General features: G+C 41.6%; 1 protein-coding gene across 4 annotated transcripts in view; it reads right to left on the minus strand.

Annotated features, from left to right (window-relative positions):
* Positions 1-895: 895 nt before the first annotated feature.
* Positions 896-22,181, minus strand: part of RNF130 (ring finger protein 130) — a 48,730-nt gene continuing 27,444 nt past the window's right edge. The window contains exons 5-9 of one of the 4 annotated variants that reach the window (XM_075164754.1): positions 20,650-20,732; positions 13,787-13,883; positions 12,532-12,736; positions 10,400-10,493; positions 7,271-7,461 (exon numbers count right to left, since the gene is read on the minus strand). In XM_075164754.1, the coding sequence (XP_075020855.1) occupies positions 7,446-7,461; positions 10,400-10,493; positions 12,532-12,736; positions 13,787-13,883; positions 20,650-20,732 (495 nt within the window). In that variant the 3' untranslated portion in view covers positions 7,271-7,445. Of the gene's footprint in view, positions 1,293-7,270; positions 7,462-10,399; positions 10,494-12,531; positions 12,737-13,786; positions 13,884-20,649; positions 20,733-22,181 lie in introns of those variants that run through there. The other 3 variants (XM_075164756.1, XM_075164755.1, XM_075164753.1) reach the window with 3 other exon arrangements.

Genomic DNA, 22,181 nt, shown 5'->3' on the forward strand with positions numbered 1-22,181 from the left:
TGTGGATGACTTAACTCCAGAGGTTCCTCTCTTGCTCTCCATTTCTGCATTACTCTTTCAGAAGCTTGCAAACAATATTCATTCCCCACCGCTTTTGTCACACACCGGTAAAAATTGATTTTTCCTGCAGAGTGTCAAAGCGGTTGCTGCTTTCCTTTCTTCTTCTGCTTTCTGCATTCCCGTTATTGATGTCAGTGGGAAAGGGCACGGCTTAGAGAATGTGTTTGTTATTTAACTGTTGCAGATCTCAACTGGAGAACAGGATAAGAAGCTTACCTCTTTTCTTCTCTGTGTAATGCCAACATGCTGGCTTTTAAAAAATCTCAGTGAAAAATTCGGTGGATTTTTTTAACACCCCCCCCCCCAAAAAAAAAGTTAAGTGAGAAAGAAAGCTAATTAGATTCCTGCATATTTCAAAAGTCTAATGGTTTTCAGGTAGATCAAGTGCTGGTTCTGTGAATGTCCTCTCTACAGAAAGAGACTCACTTGACTGGAGCACATGGAAGGACCAGGAGTATATTCTGTGTAGATCATTTTTCTCCCACTTCAATTGAATTGGAGAAAAAACCAAGCATCAAGTTCCTTGAAATCGCTCTGCAAATGCAGGTCCTCTCTGCAGCTTTAACGTCAGACTGGCTTGCTATTGTCCGGGGTTATGTGGGTTGTAGGAAACTCAATGCACTTACCAAGGTCCCTTTCAGAAGGGGCTATTTCACAGTAAGGTTATGGATTGACCGAGATATACGAGTGCTTTTACCAGTCACTGGCCATCTCCTCTGCAACCAGTTCCCTTTCTGACATTGCCCAACCATCTGGACAATTAAAAAACTGGAAACAGCAGACGTCTATGCAAGAGATGCATTTGCAGTACAACACAAACTCTTAGGACCACCGTAAAACCTCTTCTGCATCGCCGCGGCTGGACCGACACGGCTCCCCATGCTGTTACTCAGCAATTTCCATCAGACAATCTTGCTTGTGCGCAACTCTTCGTCAGCTCAAAGATGCCACCCTCAGAAACCACCACAGCTGGTCTTCGTCTTTGCAATCAAGAAGGTGGGTTCGTGTTCTGGAAAAAGCAGCTCTTCTTCAGACAAAGGAGATCCATGGAAAGAGTACACAACAATAGGAATGAGAAATGAAAAAAACGGAAAAAGGGCCAGGAAGGAGCATGGATTCCTTTCAGGTTTTGTTCTCGTCATACATGTCCAAGGCAGGCTCGATGGTTGAGAACTCGCTCTCGTAGACCAGGCTTCGAGGGGACAGAGAGTTACGATGAAAGAAGTGACTGCCTACAAGAGGTAGAACAAAACCTCGTTAGGAACACACGCGAACAACGTAAGAACTGAGTAAAAGGTCCTCGTACACGGGTGCCGACGGCAAACACAGTATGCATGGAAAAAATAGCCATCCCGTAACGCAAACCAGTAACAGCCATATGAAATAGTTCACCTCCGTTTGTGTGCTCCCCTGCCAGTTGAAAGCAACTGCTTTTCATACGCATGAATAATCCCTCCTCAAATGGTTCTTTCAGATAAAACAGGTCAAGTCTGAGCAAGGCTGGGGCAGGCCGGAGTTCGGCACTCGGTGCTTGCTGTTGATTTACAGCCTTGTAAAGCAGGCACGTGCTTCCTCGAGAAACCCAGAAACCTTTGGTAGGCGCCCAGTTCCCTGCACCGTGTGCCAGCACAAAGCGCTCCGGCACGGGGTCGGAAGGAACGAGCAGGCTGAGCGAGGAGGTCACCAAGGATCGTCCGACCGATGCTGCTGAAAGCCTGACCTCCTCCAGAGCTCAGCAACCTCCATCCACCTGGAGTCACCTTCTAGAAACAGGCACCTACGTATTTCCTTACAAGAACCAAAGGAGACCAACCCTCTTCTCCAACATGGTGACACCCGAAACAAGCACCAAGTGGCTGTTGATAGAGTGGGGAATGGAAGTTCATTTTTTTCCTCGGCGGCCTGGCGTTCCTGTGGGTCTCCAAACCCACAGATGTGTTTTGCAAGGAGCTAAGCCCTACTGCTGTACAAACGGTTCTCTCTGAACGCATCTATCATTTCAAGCCCTTGCCAAAACATTTCATTACTTGGTTTCTCGATCCCAGGGGGATTAGCTGGGAGCAAGGCTGCTTAGATGACAATATGCCAGACAGCCACATGAGCCAAACTGGAGGCAACTGAAAAGCTTCCAAGTTCATCACGAAGGCACTCAGCAAACCAAGGTGCCTCCAACTTCAGGCAGCAGCGGAGCAAGATGCTTAAGGGATTGCAGATTTAGCCCTGCAGAATTTAGGTGCTTAAATCCTCCTTTCTTTGCCAAATTTTGAGTCCAGCCTATGCCCTTCTGAAATAAAGAGCTTGCAAAAGATACAAGGGAAGAAGAATTCAGCTGCTACTGTCCAAAACACCTTTTCTCCTTCCCCACCCGCCCAAAAGACAGAGACTCAGAAAAGAAAAAAAAGAAGTCTTATTAGGATTAAAAAGAAAAAGCTAGAGTTATAATCAAATGCATAGAATTGTTGAAAGAGCAAAAGCGGAGATGCATTTTGCACTTAGCAAAGCAGAGACCTCCTAACAGCACTGGCTGGAAGAGCCAGGGACACTGTAGATGGGCTCCACGCAAACTCATTTTGCAAGCTGCGACAGCACGCTGCCATCCTGACTTGCCGCAATCTCCGGCCTGAGCTGCACGGCAACTGTGTGCCCGGGTCGAAGCCTTGTTAAGAACAGCAGCAAACTGAAGCTGGGCAACGTATCTGCCGCCAGCTCCCTAACCCCCCTCCAAACCTCTCTCTTACCACCAAAAGCCAGTACACACGCTCACTCCACCATTCAGACTGAGAAGGGGAAGTTCTCATAAGCAAATTAATTTATTTTTTATCTTATAGTTAACTGAAACGCGTGAAATTAGTAGTTACAGTGCATAGGAGTGAATTGCTCGTTCTGCCAGGAGCATATATCCAGGTATTTGGAAGAAGTGTACTGTGTTGGGATATACTTTGCAGAAGCAGTCGGTAGGGAATGATGACTACCCACTTCTAGATCTGAACCCTCTCCCAAATTTACAGGTTTCTAAAACTGGGCAGTGCTTAAAATAAAAAATAAAAAAAATAAAAAAGGTTGAGTTTTTGAGGGAGCACAAACTTGGAACTATGACTTCCAGCTGATCATAGTCTGTCTTCAAACAAAAAAACTGAACCTACTTTGAAATTATACCAGATAAAACTGATTTCAAGATTCTTCTTGAAATGTGTTACGGGTCAGGATCATGTAACTTTTGATGACCGAGTCCCAGCTTGCAGTTGAAATAAGCCATGGATATTGGATGTTTCATCTCCCTTTCCTCCACCCACTGAAATGTTACGTACTGAACAGCCAATGCTGAAACGAAGCAAAAGGGATTCTAAAAGCTCAGTGTGGCTTTTGTTTTTACTACACAAAAATCAAACAAGGTTTGATTAGGAAGCAGACAGCCCAGGCTTTTCCTCCGTGTGCGCCCAGACTTCCACTCCAGCAGGTTCAAGGGAGAGATTTAATCAACAGGCAGACAGGTCATCTGACAACAAATATTCTAAATTAATCTGGAAAAAGGCACTGTACATCCAACACCTCTAAAATTCTTTCCTGTGATGTTTTCTTGCTTCTTGGCAAAAGAAATTCAAACCACCCACTTCCAGGGAGGCTGCATGTTTCCATACAAATACAAATCTCTTGGCTTTCATACCACTTCTGGGACATATCATTCATTCTTTTCCTAAATGTCTCTCTCCTCTACCGTTCAGCGCAGCCCGCCCAGTGCTGCAAATCCAGCTGCTGCTCAGCGTTTCCAACGCTCGACCTTCAGGTGCTCCAGTAACCAGGTCGGTGTCATTGCCCACAACTTTCGGCTACAGAAACAGAGTGGGCAGGGCTCAGTGACCCAGCTATGCTCATCTTCATGTGGAAAACTGCTAGTGTCTGTTTAAAAACGTGGCATCAATCCTGTTGATAAATTTACTGAATAAATGTATTTTATGGACAAGTAGAAACATCCACAGTTCCAAACTCAGCTTATGAATCTGTTCTTCCTATTTTGCACTTACCAAGAAAGATCCAGATTTATCCCTTAGGTACGGAAAACAAATGGGAAGTCTGCATTCAGTTTTAATACATGAAAATGAATCCTTCAGTGCTCTCTGCTACTATTCTTCATTATATACTTACAAAGAACTTTTCACATAACTTGTATTGAGTCTGAAAATAAACATACTACCCTGGAATTGATCTTTATACCTACCATAGGATGCTACAGAAGTGGGCACAACACCGAGGCCAAAAATTCAGGAGACATGGCATTGCTGTAGCATTGCAGGTGCATCAGGAGTGTCACCTGGTGTTCCCTTTCCATCTGAAAGTATTTTAATGCCCTGTCGTGGTTTAACCCGGCAGGCAGCCAAATACCACGCAGCCGCTCGCTCACTCCCCCCCGCCCCCCCGAGTGGGACGGGGAGAGAATCGGAAGGGTAGGAGTGAGAAAAACTCGTGGGTTGAGATAAAGACAGTTTAATAGAACAGAAGAGGGAAAATAATAATAATAATAATGATAGAATATACAAAATGAGTGATACACAATACAATTGCTCACCACCCGCGCTGACCGATAACCAAGTAGCGATCGGTACTTCCTGGATCACGCCTACCGTTCATATACTGAGCATGACATCACATGGTATGGAATACCCCATTAGCCAGCTGGGCTGGCTGTCCTGATTATGTTCCCTCCCATCTTGTGTACCTAGCTCAGTCAGTAGGCACGGGAGCTGTCCTTGGACTAGGAGGGCACTTAGCAACAACTGAAAACATCAGTGTGTTATCAACATTCTCCTCCTGCTAAATCCAAAACACAGCACTAGGAAGAAATTTAACCCTATCCCAGCCGAAACCAGGACATGCCCTCAGTCATTAACCAGGGCCATCTTCTGCCACAAGCTGCATTCCCCCACAGCTCCTCCAGCACGACGACTTCTTAATGTGGAAACCCGACCCGAGCACGCCCTACCTCAGACAATCTCTCGGTTAAGGAACAACAGAGCAGGATTATTTCATAAAGCATCCTTTCCTCGAAGCCAGCTGTTTAGCAAGGCACTGCTGCTCCCTCTTGAGCTGTACCCTTATACATATATATATTATACCCTTCTGTCGGCCCAGTCCTGCCATCTTTGCAACATCTGGAAAGAGGGACCAGCTCTTCTCCTTTCCTCTCACTATTACGGTTATGCATGCGAGAGTAACATTACTCGTCTTTTATGTGTGGATATCTAAAAGCATGGGGAATTTCCTTCTTGTGTTTATCCAGAGTCAAAAAATTGAGTTTCTGGGATGGTGCAGAGTCCATCTTTGAATATATTTATTTCAATAACAGGATAAACTTACATTGCTAGCCTGACCTATAATTAACCTAGCAGATAGTGCCTGTATTTTTATTAACACTTTGTTGAGACAATTGTTAGAGACTCAAAAGAAAGATTAAAAAAGATGGCCCTGGTTATTTAAATCCTCTATGGAGGGAAATGCGCTAGAAGCCCTGTCAACCATTTTGTTCCCAGTGTCACTCAACTTCTCCTTCTGTTGCTGTTCTCTAGAAGAAACATGAACTGGAGCTGTTTGTGGTGCCTTTTGCATCTGGGTCACCACGCTGCTCCGGCTGTCCTTGCGCATTCCTCCCGACAGCATTAAAAAGCACTTAAGGATTTTTGTTTCAGGAGACGAGCACAAACTTATCAATTTTACTATTGCTGGATGAAAAAAAAAGGTCACCCTTTTGTTTCATAGCCTGTACCCTAAGCCGTGCTCTAACCACATTCCCCCATTTGTGGCCACAACGCCCAGCTGACAAGCCCCGTATCTTACAAGGAGACAGTCCTCAGCCACAGTGTGTTTGAGGGTTCTTTCCTCTTCATGAGTAAGTCCAATGGGGTTTTCCAGTCTTTCAAAACGCACTTACTGGTCTATTGATTATGTTCATGTTTCTTTCAAAACTTCACAAGGACACCGAAAAATAATTCTATTAAATGTACTGGAGCTAGCACATACTTCACTTCTTATTATAAAAGCTGCCTTCTCAGCTGAAGCCTGCTGGACAGATAAGAATTAAGAAACTTTATTTTAATGTAGGCTCTGGCTGTGTTCCTAAATTCTAAAATGCCTATACATAAAAATAAAATTAAATTAAATCCTCTATTTCCCAGTACATAAAAAAATTAAATCTTATAGTAAAGCTCGTTCCCTCTGTTCATTTAATTAAATTAGAAAGCATTGTTTCAAATGTCTACATCTTGATACAAGAACAACAAAAACAACTGAATGCAGAGTAACTTCTATCAATGACATTTTCCTTACCAACTTGTTACCTTCATCTACCCACCTCATTAACTCAAGCATTAGCATTTGGCTGCGAATCAGATGCGCATGTTTGAACTGACTGTTGTGAAATTACTCACACACTGCTTGCATAAGTAAACTTGCGTGAAACCGCCTGAGCGAGGACAGCGATGAGAGATGTTTTCCCTCTGCTCCTCACCAGTAAAAAAGCCATGGCAAGAAGGGACATGTTTGCACAGAGTTTCTACATTGCAGTAAAGACCATTATCAATCTTTCATGATCTGAATTTGAACAAAAACTAACCCGTCACTAATACGAAAGGAGGCTTCGCAGATGACAGTGGGGGAAAATGCTACCTTTTCACTTGGTGTTCGGAAGGAAGGAAGTGGTTTAGAGTAGCTTCACTTTTATCAGAAAGAAGGGTGGGGTGAAAGCAAAAGACAGAAGAGGTTTATGATTTGTATGTCGAGAAAACGGTGTTGCAAGCCTTCAGCAATGCCCGACCTGAAGACAAAAATCATACTGCAGTCCTCCCAGTGCGACACAGGAGTGTTACAGGAGGAGAATTGGAGAAAGTGTTCTTATTTCAAATTAATTTTCAGCTGGAGTCAAGGTAAGCCCATTATATAGTAGAATGCTTGGCCCAGCTTTTTTCCGTAACGAGCTGGTATGGAGCGATTGCTAATAATACTTGTTAGTTATTCCAGTGCTGGGTGGCATCATAAGAACAGCTCTGCGTGAGGTTTCCACTTGTTAGCTTGTGTCCCAAAATGAAAGAAGAATACAGATCTGCAAAGATTAAATCGTTCAAAGGAAATAAAGCACCTTATAAGATTTGCAGAAGGCTGTCAGACTTCACAGAAACTAACACAGAAAGTCCAAGAAAAATAGAATTCTCACAGAGTAACATTTCATAATTAAAGTTTTTTTTATTTCTTCACTTTTTCCTTAATACAAAGCTTTGGCATCAGCAAATTTTATGAAAAAATAGAATGTACTAAATAATTGCTTGTGCTGCATGATCGATAAATGATGCATAAAAATAGGTGTCTCTCTCCAAGGCAACCGGCTGGAAAGCGTTTCTTCAATACCATTCTGCTCTGTGGGGCAGAAAAAAAAACAGGAACAAAATATTTATATTAAAGTTAATACTGCCAATACTAAAAAAAACCCCCAAACCTGTAAAAGTAAGTTAGTGAGAAATGACTAATTATACAAGGCCAGAGCATTAACAGAGGTCTGTACTCCTTACATCATTCTTACAGGCCCACTAAAACAGACGGGACAGCCAGAGGTTTGAGCACTTCTAAACTTTTGAGGAAACTTCATCCGCTACTGAAAACTTTCTCTAAGTGGTGCTATCCAACATCTGGGCTTTTTGGACTTTAAAACACAATTATACAGTAATTTCCAACCGTTCCCTAAGAAGCAAAGCAAAATGTGCTTCTTTTGTTCCTTTAAATCACTACCTAAATCATTTAATAGTAATAGTGCATGAATATTATGAGACCAAGAGAAAGTAGCTGGTTCCTTATGTTCTTATCTCTTGGACAATGTTTACTTTTATCAGGAACTATTTAAAAATGCTTATGTGTGTGTATATATACATACGCACAAACATACATATACACAGTTAGATATGTGTATATACACACAACTCCAGAACTATTGCTCTAAATAAATATGTTTAAGCTGCAGGAAGGACATAGGAAAAAAAAGGATCAGGATATGTTTTTAGGTGAGTTTCAATGCAGAATATTTGACACCTTTTACTTGCATCAGCATATTAGGTGGCCTCATTCTTGTTACTGTTTTCTGATAAGAAAAAACCCTCAGCTTCCTCTTGAAACACTACCATAACAAATGTAGGGTAAGCCAGCATTGCTTTTTATATGGAGAACAACATAAAAAGCAGGTATGCTGTTATGACATTTAATGGAAATCGCAGTGAGAGGCAGCCGCCATATATTTGGCATGATATTCAGCACAAGAAATGCTTTGTCTGGCACTGGGGAACATAAGCTGTCAATGAAACAACAAATCTAAGCATTAGTGTCATACATACACATTTTAAACTGTCTAAAATGAGTAGCTGAACCTAGCAGCACTTGTGAAGGCTGCTTAGATCCCAAAGGATTCAGTCAAAAAGCTGTTGAGGTTAAAGGCTACAGCTAGGTACCTCAGTTACCTAAATAAGTGATTTTTGACAGCTCTGGTTTCTGCGATTGCTGGTTTTCTTAAGTCTGCCTCGAAGTATACATTTGTATATGCTCGCATTTTCATTCCTATACCTGGGGAAAGGAGCTCTCCTTACATCAGCACGCCCTTTGTTTGTACTAAGGGAACATCACTGTGAACTTCGCTGGAAGCCCTAACTCTCTGCCAATGCGAAGAAGCTTGCCCTTTCAGTAAAAATAGACCCAGATCCGAGCAAAAGACAACCAAAAGAAGAGTTGCAAGGCAAGGCAGAAATGCAACTGCTATCAGTGCCCGCATCTGGACGATACTACAGGGGCTACAGTTCCTTTGTCTTCTTCCTAATGATGTGGAAATGCCCAGAAATGCAGACATTCCTGTTTCACAGCTCATCCTGCTCCATGCTTTCCCAAGCTATTTTTCAGTGCAGATTAACTATGTTCAGCTGCAGCTATGTTGCCAAGCTGCTGATTGATGGCTGCAATTTCAGGATTTTGACAAATGGAAAAAAAAAAAAATCAGGAGACTTGATAGGGCTATTTGAAGTTCTAAAACTTTTCTTCATTAAGCCCTTTTGGAATTAGCATCTGAAAAGAAGAGGAAAGGAAGATTTGCAAATTAGTGGTAATCAAAGGTCCTTGATGACCAAAGCCTCAAAGAACTTATTATAGCTCCTTCTGAAAATTAGCTTGAAACTATCTAAAATTTTACACTGGGGACTATTAGACATGTTTCCATCTTATTGAGAAAGACACCTTATACTTTCCAGACAGCAATAAAAGTAAAAAAAGAACTTCTTTCTCTTATCTCAAACAAACAAACAAACAAACAAACAGGAAATTATGATTATAAAGCTACATTTCCAGGCTGCACAGGAAACTGCCTTTGAATCTCACCCCACTTTTGGTAAGAGATCAACACATTGATGGAAACTCAGCTGCATCAAGATGTTCAGAGACAAAGATAGATGTTGACACTTTCCCTCCCCAAATAAATATATTATGATTTAATATATATCATGAGCCCAGATGTTCTGTACACCTAAATGAAAATAGCTAGATGTACCTAGTCAATAAATCTGCAGAACAGATTTATACTTGCCAACACAGAGAACTATAAAAAAACACTGAAAATCACGTGCTAGAGTCATTTCTTGTCCAGCCTGTCTGAAGGGAGGCAGTGGGGGTGTCTGTAAAAATTAAGAAAGCGTGGATGTCTTCAAGCACTCCTTTGACTGCAGTTCTTAAGCATACTAAAATGAGAGGTCAGAAGACTGGTCTGCTCTCTTCACTTGAGAGAAGAAACAGTAGTGCATTCATTGCTTTCATCTCTCCCTCTCCTAAGAGCAAAAAGGTAGTTTTCTATTTAAATACCTTTTTTCTTAGTTGAAAGTGTGCCAAACAGGAATACAGATTTTTTTTTTAATATGAAATTTGACTACAAAATTGAGGTGAAAACTGTCAAAGGTAACAGATGGTAGTAATTTTTGGCTCTGCCAGGTGAATTTTGAACATGGGAATTTAATGGCAGAAATGTTTACCTAGACCATTGATCAAAAACTGAATATAAATATTCTCTTTTCCCCATTCCACGTCTCCACTTAGCAAGGAGATTTCCTCGGACAATCCAGCTAAATTTCCTCGGACAATCTAAAGAGGGACTTTAGATGTTACCCTGGAATCTACTGTTAACAGAGAGACTTACATTTGAGAAAAGCAGAAAAGGCATTTGATTCTTTGAAAGCTGCATTTTTCCCCTTCTCTATTCTCTTGGTATTTGCTCCTATGTTGTCCACGACACACACCCACCAGAAATATACAGAACATCTAAATATTTACTTACTCATTAGCATTCAAGCTAGCTGTGGCTTTGATGATCATGTAGCAGAGTGTAAGGGCACTGAGGAGGCCAAAACTGGCAATAATAAACCACTCTTCTGTTGACAAAGGAAAGGGAGGAAATCACTCGTGGGAGAAGGCTTATGTCAAAGCGATGCCAAAATTTCCCTCAAACACCACTGGCAGAAGGCAAGAGGCTTCTAAGCCATGACTGGCACCAGGAGGTGAAGCAGAAGGAGGTTAGCCACAGAGTTACTGACTGGAGAAGGCTAGCAAAGAAGAAGTGGAGAGAGGTGTGGAAAAAAAGCATGGCACCACAATATTTCCTGGCTGAGCCCAAGGGTTAGTGATAAAGAAAGGTTACTTAACAATGTAAAGTGAAATGCAGGAACAAGGGAAAATGTAATGAAAACTCTGTCCGCCCAAGTCAGAAAAGGTTGTCAGGGTTGGTTTAGATTTGCTGAGATGCATCTCTTGACATAAGCATGCCCAGTATACTTTCACACTTGATTTGTGTCTCCGCCCCCTCCCTCCTGAATAAGTGCTATAGTGTTACTTTAAAAAAACAACAAAAAAATAGGATAGCTTTTCAACAGTAAAACATAACTAGAGTTTTCCATTTAATAGACATGAATACAACATGGAAAAACAATTTCAACATTAGCGTATACATACAGACACATTAAAAAAAAAAGTAGTAAAAAGAAGGCTATTAAAGAATGTTCACTATTCAAAGTTCTCCCTCCTCAAGATCAATTTGGCACATAGTAATAGATTGGAATCAAACACTTTTGTTGAATATGGCTTTTGGTTTAACTCTCACGCATCAAAAGAATGCATGTGTCATCCATAAAATCAAAACACACTAACAACCTTTTCTAAAGCTTTATTTTATAAACATTGTCAGAATGAACTGTTGCTGATTATTTCTTGTTTTACCCTGGCATCCCATCTGTGCAAGAGCAGTACTACAGCTGGGAACAGACAGTAAAAATACTTCCTGTAAAACCAAGTAGCGAAAAGTTTCAGTTAAACTACAGAGTTGTCCCACCCGTGACAAGAAAAGCAGCACATCAACAGATTTGCTCTCTGCTCAACAGAGCTGAATACAAGACGAATCAGATGTCGAACACTGCATGACAAAGTGACTTACTGGCTTTGTAAAGAATCTAGATTTTGTATGTGGCTTTTTCCTTCTCAGCTCAGGACACTTCTGGACACGGACTATGTGTTTCATAATATGAGATTTTTTTAATGAGACGTTTACTTTGCTACAGCATCTAAAGAAACACTCTAATGGACTGTTTCAGTTACAGATACATATATCAGTGGCAAACAGTGTCACTAAGTTCAAAATCTAGATCATAGATGCACAGAAGCAAAATACAAGGAGAAAATTAGACTGTTGTACTGCATGGATTCTTTTTTTGCAGTTCAGCCAGAAAAACAACCATTCATGCATCAAATTGAGACTGCACAGCATATGGAAAAATGATGCAATTCCACACCTATTGTATTCATTATAGTGCTATTATACATTAAAAACCCTAGGTAAAATCCAGTGAGTGGAAATTTCCCATGCTGTTCTTATGGATAAGGGCTTGCAAGCAGTGCAGGAACAGTTTTCTGATGTCATAAAACACTTGGACAAGACTCAAATGCTGGTACATCAAATACTTTTTTTAATTCACAAATTTTGTAAGAAAAACCATCTGCTAAGAGACGTCAGAATTCCAGTAATAATGTTCTCAGGGGAAAAAATGTCTGCAGAAATAGTAATCAGCTAAAATATTTATATTTGTATAAATTATTGCATGTAAAGTATTCTGAAAGGGTAAGTAACGTTCTCGTACCGGTTACCAAATTCAGGAGGGTTATTTTGTTGCCATTGTAGTTCATCCAGTGTTCTTTGCATGCAGGTCTAAATGGAGATACCATTAATGGAAGCGTTGGCACTGCCGTACCTAGAGTTGCCGGTTTCTAGATGGAGCGTACGCCTCTCACGGAGACACCGAGGTCACCTTTGTCCCTGCAGGGACATCTCTCACCACGGCCCTGCAGCACAGAGCTACAGCAAAGCAAGCGCCACGTACCAGGAAAACCATAGAGCGGCACTGGAAGCCAAAGAAAACTTACTTGTCACGGCAATGTTGATCTCTCCTGACCGTGGCGTCAGCTCCCCGTCCTGTGGAAGCTGTGACATGCCAGAGGTGCGCAGGGGCTCCAGGCTGAGGGCGCTGTCATTGGCAAAATCGCCAAGTGCCGATCGTCTGCTGGCCGGCTGGCCTCTGCTGAGCCTCTCCATGTCAAAGGCTACGTTATCTGTACATGGCACGTTTGGCTGGAAAAACGAGCGATTCCACATTACAAGGGTGAATATTCTACGTGTAGCAAACCTATAAACTGAGTAAAACCAGACACACGCTGTTCAGCCGCTATGGCTGTCCTCACAGGAGAGAAGCACACGAATCAGCGAGTTCTACCCGAAGTTGCTCCGTCAGTCCGCCTTAGAGAGGTGGCGAGAGAAGCAGGAAATGGGATTAAGATTCGAGAAAGGGACTCGGATATGCCTGCATCATAGCCTATGCCTGTGTGGTTTACTACCGTGAGCAATGATGACACGCACCGAATTCTACAGTATCCTCCTCTAAAAATCCAGGTATGTTAATTGCAAAAATAGGTCATCCACAATGTATCTGCAACTATTTCTCAGAAAATGTGCAAATTTGTAACTGACACAGCTTAAAACGGAGGCCTGATTATTCTCACTGGCTTGATTCAAAAGCTGCTTTAGGCAGTATCTTCGTATGCTCTTCTCTTTCTTCCCTATTTCTTTCTTCTGAAAAGAGCATCACTCCCACCTTATAATTTTTTCCTCATATGAGAAAGACGGAAAAAATCCTCTCTGAGGTTCTTCACTTCTATCCCTTTGTGAACTGGTCACAAAAGCAGTCCTCAGGGATCCCATAAGCCATGAGCTGCTTGAGGAAAGCTCTCTGGCCTCGGCTAGGGCATGGCTTTTAATGTACAAACAAGTTTAAGAGTGTCTACGGGAGACCACTACAAGAACAAGAGATTTACAGAGTAAATTTAACAAAGAAAGGTTGAAAGAAGTTGAGAAAAGGGAAGATTATAGAGAACCCATTAGACTTCCAGTAGATAAGAAATTGTTATAAATGGAAATATAACAATACATTCCCAATGACCAACCAGGGAAACGAACAACAACAACTAATCAGCTTTATCAGCAGCAAAAAAATTGGTGAAAAAACTCAAACACTTTCTGACTAAGGGTACTGGAACACCCTTCTCCCTTTCTCCCCTACAATTATTCCTCCTGTTCTGGATCTCAGACATGGGAGGAAGAAGAGTTCACAACAGTGCAACTTACCACAATTCCCAGTGCCTTCAAAATGTTCAGTTTGCACATTGGACATGTGCAGTGCTCACTAAGCCACGGATCCACACAGGCTTTGTGGAAAACATGCCTAGAAGAACAGACAAGGCACATACATAATTTGCGAACAATTCTATTTTATAGAATGAGAACTACTTTAACAAACTTTTAGATAGTTTCTTTTTTATTAAGCCAGCAGAACAAATTCTAGAATTCTATTCTGTGCTGATTGCAATAAGAAAAAAAAAAAAAACTCTTTACTAATAGTTCAAGTAGGAAGAAAGGCTTAAAAGGAAGATTTTTTTTTTTTTAATTCCTCCGCCCTCCCACGCCTTTTATTGTGGATAGGAGTATGCACATGGGCAGAATAATTAGGGTAACAAAGTCCCCACCGTAACCTTGTGTCAAGTCTTCTCTCAATTCTATGTAGAACCATAAGTTGCGTAGGAAGAGCACAGATCCACCAGCAGTCAATTTTATTCAAAAGTCAGTGCAACCAACCCAAACACACTTATGTTTGATTTTGAATGGGCTTTTATAATTATCATATCTAAGTAAAAAGAAGGCTTTTCCTACAATCAGTATTTCTTAGTATCAGGAAGGAAAACATGTCCATCATCATATGATGGTCATATGATGGTTGTAAAAAAAAGAAGAATCTTTCCAAGATAAAAAGGCAAACTGGGCTTCTACTTGCACAGCAGGGAACTCTGCAATAGAGAACAGTCTGAATTGCCACTTACATTGGTCACATACATGAATATAAAGGTAACAGTGTTGGGACTGATATAAATCAATATAACAGGGAAGGGCTATGCAGAGACCAAAACAACATATCTGAATTAAAGGAAACGTCCTCTCGGCTTTTCAAAAGGCAAAGAACTTTTCAGAGCATACTCATGGCAGAAATGGGTATCACTAGACTTTCTACACAATACAGCTTTAGCAAATACTCATAATAACCTAGTCCGAATAACTGCCTACCTTAAGAACCCAGATCTTTCATTTCCAGTGGTACTGCCTGCAGAGCAAAAAGCCAGTGAGAGCAGGCACGCCCAAACACGACAGACTGGTGATCACGACAGAGCAGCAATTACAAGGGCTGCTTAGTCAGCGAAGAGCTGTGCTCTGAAACCAGGAGGCAAAGGAGCAGTGGCAGAACAGGGAGTTCTTGCCATCTATTTGAGGCATCAGCGCAGTCTGTAAGAGGTCGTGCATGCCCCAAGGCAGCACAAAGTTGCGATTCTCTCGGTCCTCTCTCAGGTTATACTTGCTGCTCTGTGCCTCGGTAAGCTCATCACAGGGTTTGGGGCTTCTTTGCTCCCTATCCTTTGGGATTTTAAAACCAGAGACCAAATGAGGCATGCTACCAGGTAATTCTCTTCCAAATGTCTGGAAAGTGACTGGAGAAAAAGGCCTCACGAATTTGTTAACAAACATGGAAAAAGCCAGTATATAATTGTTTTGTCTATGGCTAGTAAGACTGATGGAAGGACTAAAGTATATCAACATACTAGGTTCCAGTCAGCTACAACTATGTATCCCTCCTGTACTAACTAAAGACACACAGACTTAGAAGGTATAATATAGTCAATAGAAGATGGACAGGGAACAAAAGAACTTTGCTTATCTATATCCCAGATACTGCAGGAATAGAAACTTTCAGAATCTCAGCTAGTTGCTTTGCTGGACTGAGTCTTTTAGCAACACGGCAATCATGAAAAACAGGATCTACACATCGCTTACTGTTCAAATAACTGCACAAAATACAAACTCACTTCTACCATTATTAGATCTTAATGCATTAACTTTATTACACACAAAACTACAGGAATCAAAGTTTAGAAATCCTGGCTGACAGAAAATAGTTCTAAATCTTCTGAAACATACAGAGATGTTATTTTCCTATGTTAGGCAAATTATGGCTTTTAGTTGCTTAGGTTTCCTTTTAAGATTCTGAATTCTGTTTTTTAGAGTAGGACAAACCTGAAAATCCAATATTTTGGGAAACAGAGAGATCAAGATTCCACAGAAGTATGAAAACAGCTTTAATATATCGTTATCAGCTAATCAGTGCTGTAGAAGCACTCAGATCAAGCGAAGCAGGTGACTGATACGGAATGCCAACATGCATCTGCTAAATATTACGAGTTATTTTAGAGAGTCATCAGCAGTTTGATACAGCTCAAATGCACCAAAACAGCTCAACTATTTTTGTGACCTCTTAATTCTTTGCTTTTAGTTCCTAAACCTTCAAGGATGTTTATTAATGTGTTTCAAAAATGTGCAGTTCCCCACAGGTTATTTATTGATTTAGGTCAGCATGGCTCTGCCTGCTACTTATGCAGTTTATCTAGTCCCTAAAAAGCTTGCCGATACCATCACCGTGGCTCAGGCTCTGTCTGGATTTCTCTGCTTGCAAAAGTTAAAAAGCAGTTATACAGCAATGAAGATAGTAAACACATGAATTACTTTAAAACTCCGTCTAACAAAGTAAGCCCTTGCTTTTTCTGCTATCATAAGCCCTCTCCATCTTCATATTTCTGTCACTTGTTTTCCAAGACCATAAATCCGAAGAGTTCCTAGCGAGTTGCTCCAGGTCACAGCGGCTGACGACGCTTCCCCGGGAACCGCACGCCGGGGAGCCAGGCGTGACACAGCTCGGGGCTGGAGGAAGCACGGCCGCAGCCAGGCTGGTAGCGCTGAAGGAGTCTCCCATGCGGGCGCAACGCCAGCAGGTGACCTGCAGGTATTTTTCCACTCTGTCAGCATACCCAAGCCAGTTGCCCTCCAGCTTGTAACAAACACCGTAATGCCGACTCCGTTGTACAACGCAGTTTCTTCGCAGCATTCCACAGAGAAAAAGTGAGTTTGGAGTCTTTCGGTGGTGTAACGCCTGCGCATTCGCACCCACGCAAGGAGAAGGGTTTGAAGGAGTTTACAAGTGCGATTTCCCGAGAGCTCACGACACTCCCCTGCTCCCAGTGCAGCATCCCACCAAAGGGACCTGATCAGCGTGCTGCCCGCAAACCAGCACCTTTGGCTACTGCTGGAGGCCGCTGCTCCGCTCGCCCTGGGGTACAAACCCCCCGGCCGGGCCGGCAAGCAGCAGCAGGTCCCTCCTGCCCTGCTGCAGGCAGCCCACCACAGCTCGCAGAGCCGAGGAGAGAAGTCGGCCTGCTGCGGCGGGAGGAAGGCGCCATGCCTCCACCCCGCAGGCAAGGCCAGGGAGAGCAGCCTCCGTGCCTTCCACAAGCACGTGGTATTGATGGGGGAAAGAGGCTGCCCTCGCAGGCAGGCAGAGAGCAAATGGGGGTGCTGTCTAGGCACTGCAGTAAGTGGAAAGGACGGCATTGAGGTATTGTGTTAATTTGCTCTTTGAAAAAAAAAAAAGGCTATTTGCAGCAGCACAGAATCAAACTGATGGAAATCTGGATTAGCTGCTTTTGCCGCTTTCCCCCTTCTTGCCCAGCTCAGGAAATACTAAGAATTTGACTCAAAAGCCATTTATTTTAACACGTTCACTACTTTAATTCTCTTCCTACCTTGTAAATTCCTGCCTTCCCACGCCATCTTTCTGCCCTTTCCAATGTCACTCTGTGCTTTTCTCTAACCTGTCACTTTGCTCTCCCCTTCCCTTCTCTCTCACTAGCCCTTCACACTGCTCCCTCCTGATCACTTTTCACCCAGTCCCCCTTCACCTCCTAGATGCAGCAGTGTGATGGTAAAGTAAAACTACCTGAATAAAGAAAATTGTCCATGAGGCTTGTCTTTTGCTAGAATCCTTCTGACATTTGCTTACACTACTTATTTTTAACTTCCTAATGATATTCACAAAAGACAGAGACATTCCTCAGGCTTGTAAGTCTAAGACAGATGGCTGCCTTATCCCTCTGTGCACTAAAAGCTATAGTATGTCCATAGGCTGCTGGCACTGAACATACTTCTCTCTCTGAAGCACAAAATGAATTACAGAAATTCAACTGCATTGTTCACAATCATTTTAGTTTATTTTTAAATTGGCCACAATTTCCCACCTGCCACAAAACTTAACATCACAAATACGGTGTTTCACTACAGAATTTTAGGTGCTGTGTGTCTGCCCAAACCAGACTCTTTTCTGCTGAGGCACCAAGTGACAGACCATGCTTAACTACAGAGAACACTTGTGGTACCAAAGGGAAATGCTACTTTTAAATTGATGAAAGCAGCAAGGATGTCATATCTCAGTGATTCCTACTGTCTAATGATTATAGCTTCCTCAACAAGCACAGTAAGAAAAACTTCTAGCCTTTCATTTGCTTCCTCTTGGTCAAGCCATTTTCTCCATGGTTTTCTTGCAATTTATTTTCTCATCTGCCTTAGAGACTCTCTTGTAGGGTTTTTTTGGTGTGTATTTTGGGTTTGGGTTTTATGTGTGGTGGTTTTTTTGTGTTGTGGTTTTTTTTTCCCCCCTCTCTAAAAAAAAACCCCTAACTTTGCATGTTGTACTAAAATGAGAGGTTGAAGTATCAGGAAGTAGAAAGGGATTAAACCTCCAAAACAAGACTTGGGGAGAAGCATCTCAGATGCTGAAGACTGAAAAGTCTTACATGCAGTCTGAAATTATTGGGCTCATCTTTGCAGGTACCGGTTGGCCTTTCATCTACAAATATAAAAAAGTCTTGTGGAAAGCATTCATCTCAATGTTTCTGTCTAGTCAAGATGGTTTTGCACTCAACTCAAAGCAGAACTGCAGCAGATGAAAAGTGAAATTTAAAAAAGAGAAATGGAAAGTGAACATAAAAGTTACAAGAGCCTTGATATCTCCTTTACATGGGAGATGGCATGAGGAAGGTTGTGCTGAGATGGCAGCCAGGTGCACCTTCATCCAGCTCCCTGAAGCAGCTGTAACCACCCTGAGAGCAGGGAGCTTCCTGTCTGCAGGACTGTGGCTCACCAAAAGTGTCTGCCTTTTAAAAAATTTAAAAAAAACCCCACCAAACCAACCAAACAATCAATCAATGATCATCTTTGTTAAATGGTCTGATCCCATCTGCTGATACTAGCAACATACCCATTGCTTGGACAGTGGCAGTGTTTAACTAAGGAAGTTGACTTCTAGTCCAATTTTGCGTTGTCCTTAGTGGGAGAAGATGCTTTCCTGCCAGATGAAGATTGATTCTCCTGCCGTTGGCAAGGACCTCCCTCTGACCTCTGTTCAGTATCAAAGAGAAAGGCACAGAGGAGTGGGACTTGTGAACGCCCATTCCACATCCTTGAGCCTCACAGTACTACCCTGAACTACACAAGTGAAGCTTTCTTAAGAGGCAATTTTTTTAAAAAAAAATCAGCTTAGTGGTCCAAAACTGTGTGCAGTTTCCAGGAGTTCCTCCTCTGATTTCCAAATAATCTTCTACATAACAAATCAAAGACTAGGGCTTAATTCACATATGCAAGCTTTACTTGAGATTACAATATAGGACATAAATCTCTGGAACCTTTACTTAACACTCAGGAGTACATTTTTATGGGCAAGAGGACAACATCTTTCAGTAAAAACAACCGAATTCTAGAAAAGAAATGCGCACACATCCGCACGACCAAAAGCTCCCTAATCTTTACAGGTCTGAGACCAAGCTCTTCTATACCCAAATATTTTAATGTCAGTTTCTAAACAAACATTTGTAGGGTATATTAACTAAACAACACCACTGAGAATCTCAAACAGTTCATTGTTTCCCACAGTCCAAGAGGTAAAGAACATAGAGAAAAGTAAACTGAATTAAACTTCTGGCTTCAGAAGTAGAATGCACGCATATTTTGATCAATAAGATATAAAATAATATGTTTTCCTTTTACGATGATAGAAATTCATTATGCATTAGAAGAAAAATATTTCAGCTATTCAGAGCAGCCTGCAGGAGGATTTAGAAGACCAATAATGAGCTCCTGTATGCTGCTGCATGGCTGAAGCTCGACTCCCAACACCATGACTTTGCTGCTTCTAGAGTATCATGCAGAACCCTATTTATGTACCAAGCACAAATTACTGGATCTTAACTGCATATATACAACGTAAGTTACATGTATTTTTTGTCTGGAGAAAACAAGAAAGCTTTGCATTTCAGAATACAAGGGAAAGATGTCCTTGGTAATGCTTAAGAACAGCAAAATGTACCGATTCATTAAAACCAAGCACCAGGTGGAAAAGCACTTAAAAGCATCTCAAAGAGCAAATATCCCGAAAAAACTCAAGAATGGAAGTGCAATGGAAAGAAACCGAAAACCTGCAAGCGTCAAGAGAATGGCATACAAGGAGGAGGAAGTTGTTACATTTTAAGCACCAATGCAGAATATCCAGCACGTTCGAATCTTCAGGCACAAGCCAAGAACACACTGCACTGGAGAGACCAAAGACAGATGACAGCACAGTGGCTGACTGATGTCAGAGGAGGTATGAAGGTTGGAAAGACTGCACTTCTGTTTCCCAGACCGTTTCAGAAACCAGCAGCCAATGTTGCACATCTGCTGTGCAGAATGCTGCAGCTGTACGAGGTTCATTATACTTTTGTGTCTGCCCACCGCTTGGTCCTTAAACCTGCACCCCCCCTTACAATCTTAATAGCTACACCGCTAATATGCCCAAACTGCCCATCTTGAAGATCATAACCTTTTATTTAATCTCCAGTGTCATAACGGTGCCAGCACCCACCGTCACACTTTCTGGTATCATAGTCTAAAATAAAGCGGCTGTTATCAGGACTGGAAACATCTAACAAGTATGTCTGTAAATTACAATGCACATATTAGATGAAATGAAGCAAAGGAGCACAAAGAAAGAATAGTTTCCAAACAAAGCAACTTTACTAGCTTACTTGCACGGTAAAATGCGAACAACATCATTCTGCTTGTAACTCTCAATGCAGACAGCACAATGATCAAAGTCCGGGTCTGTTTCCTAAAATGAATAGAATGAAAATTCAAGTCAAGAGTTGAGGCTATGACAAATGTAAAAGTAGTTGTGACTAGTACATGAACTGTGTTGTGCCAAGTGGCTGTTATTAAGAAGACACAAAACCAATTACTGGGTGGTTATATTCCAACATGACTTGAGAAAGAAAAGCATTCATACCTACAAAACTCTCCCCTCATTTGGAGCTGCTAAATAATCATTTGAAACATAGGCTAAGGCCTAAGATGATTCTAATTTTCGGTTGAATCACTAGAACATATAGTGGTGATTTTTCTAGAGGCTTTACTTCAGCTTGGAGCTAAGCTTCTATTTATTTAGAGGTTTTTTGGCAGGATTAGGATCCTGGAATTCCCTCTTATAGCCAGAACTAGCAATTTTTACTTATTTCAGAGTAGTCCCATATTTTTGTCTGCTGCTTGCTTGCAGTATTATCATCATTCTTACCCAGACATGAAGATGAGGATCACTGACTGACTGGCTTCTCTCTTACTCTCTGTTTTCCAGAAGTTATGATTTTAAAAAAATTTTTTTTTTTATTTTTAAACATGAGAATTAAAAATTTCCAATGAAAAAGGGCTGACATCATTTGGATGTAGATATGACATCAGCAATATATATTTAAAATGTTTGGGCCTGTGACACAAAACAGACTGTGCCTTCTCTTAGTTCAAGTTCACTGTTCTTCTCGATGCCAGCAAGCTACTAGCAAGGCACCGAGAGAGGAACCACAGCAAGACAGTGGCCACTCCCTGGTCAGCACCAGCCAGTGCTGCATGCAGAGAATCCCGATGGGCTGCTCTGATGAAGGACAGGTTTTCTCCTACCCTCTGTTCACCTGCGTGTGCATCTCATGCTGTCTGTACTGCAACTTACATGTCACTTGCCAGTTTTGAATTTATGCGGTCAAGACGACAGCATCTTTTCTTTTAAGATGGAAAAGTTCCTGCTACCTGTATGTACTCCCATACCCACAGAAAAGGTCTAGTGTAGTAGGCTGTCCTGAAATAAAACTACACAGGGAGGGAGAAAACGCAAAAATACATTTTTTCTGCCTTCATTCTGGAAGCAAATTTTTCCATCGCTTCCTAATCTGATAGTGTTGATAAGAAAGATAAAAAGGAATCACACTAAAAAGGCTCAAGGAAATAATCTTCTCTTAAAAAAAAATCAAATCATAGCCAGAATTCGCTTGCCTTTTGCAAATTAAAGAGCAAAAATTAAGCAAGATTAAGTGACTATTTTTTCCTTTCAGAACCAAAGACAAAGCAGTACTGCTCATAAAAGTGGAAAAAGTTTAGGACTTAAGACACCGTATGTTTTAGTTTGTATACTGGCAAGAAATATTCTTGGAGTAACATTTACTATCTTTAATGAAATACCTGTTTATACTCCCCCTCAGATTACTGGATATTAATATTTTACATAAAAGATTGC

Source organism: Calonectris borealis, chromosome 15 (genome assembly GCF_964195595.1).
Source record: "Calonectris borealis chromosome 15, bCalBor7.hap1.2, whole genome shotgun sequence".
NCBI classification, from domain to species: Eukaryota; Metazoa; Chordata; class Aves; order Procellariiformes; family Procellariidae; genus Calonectris; species Calonectris borealis.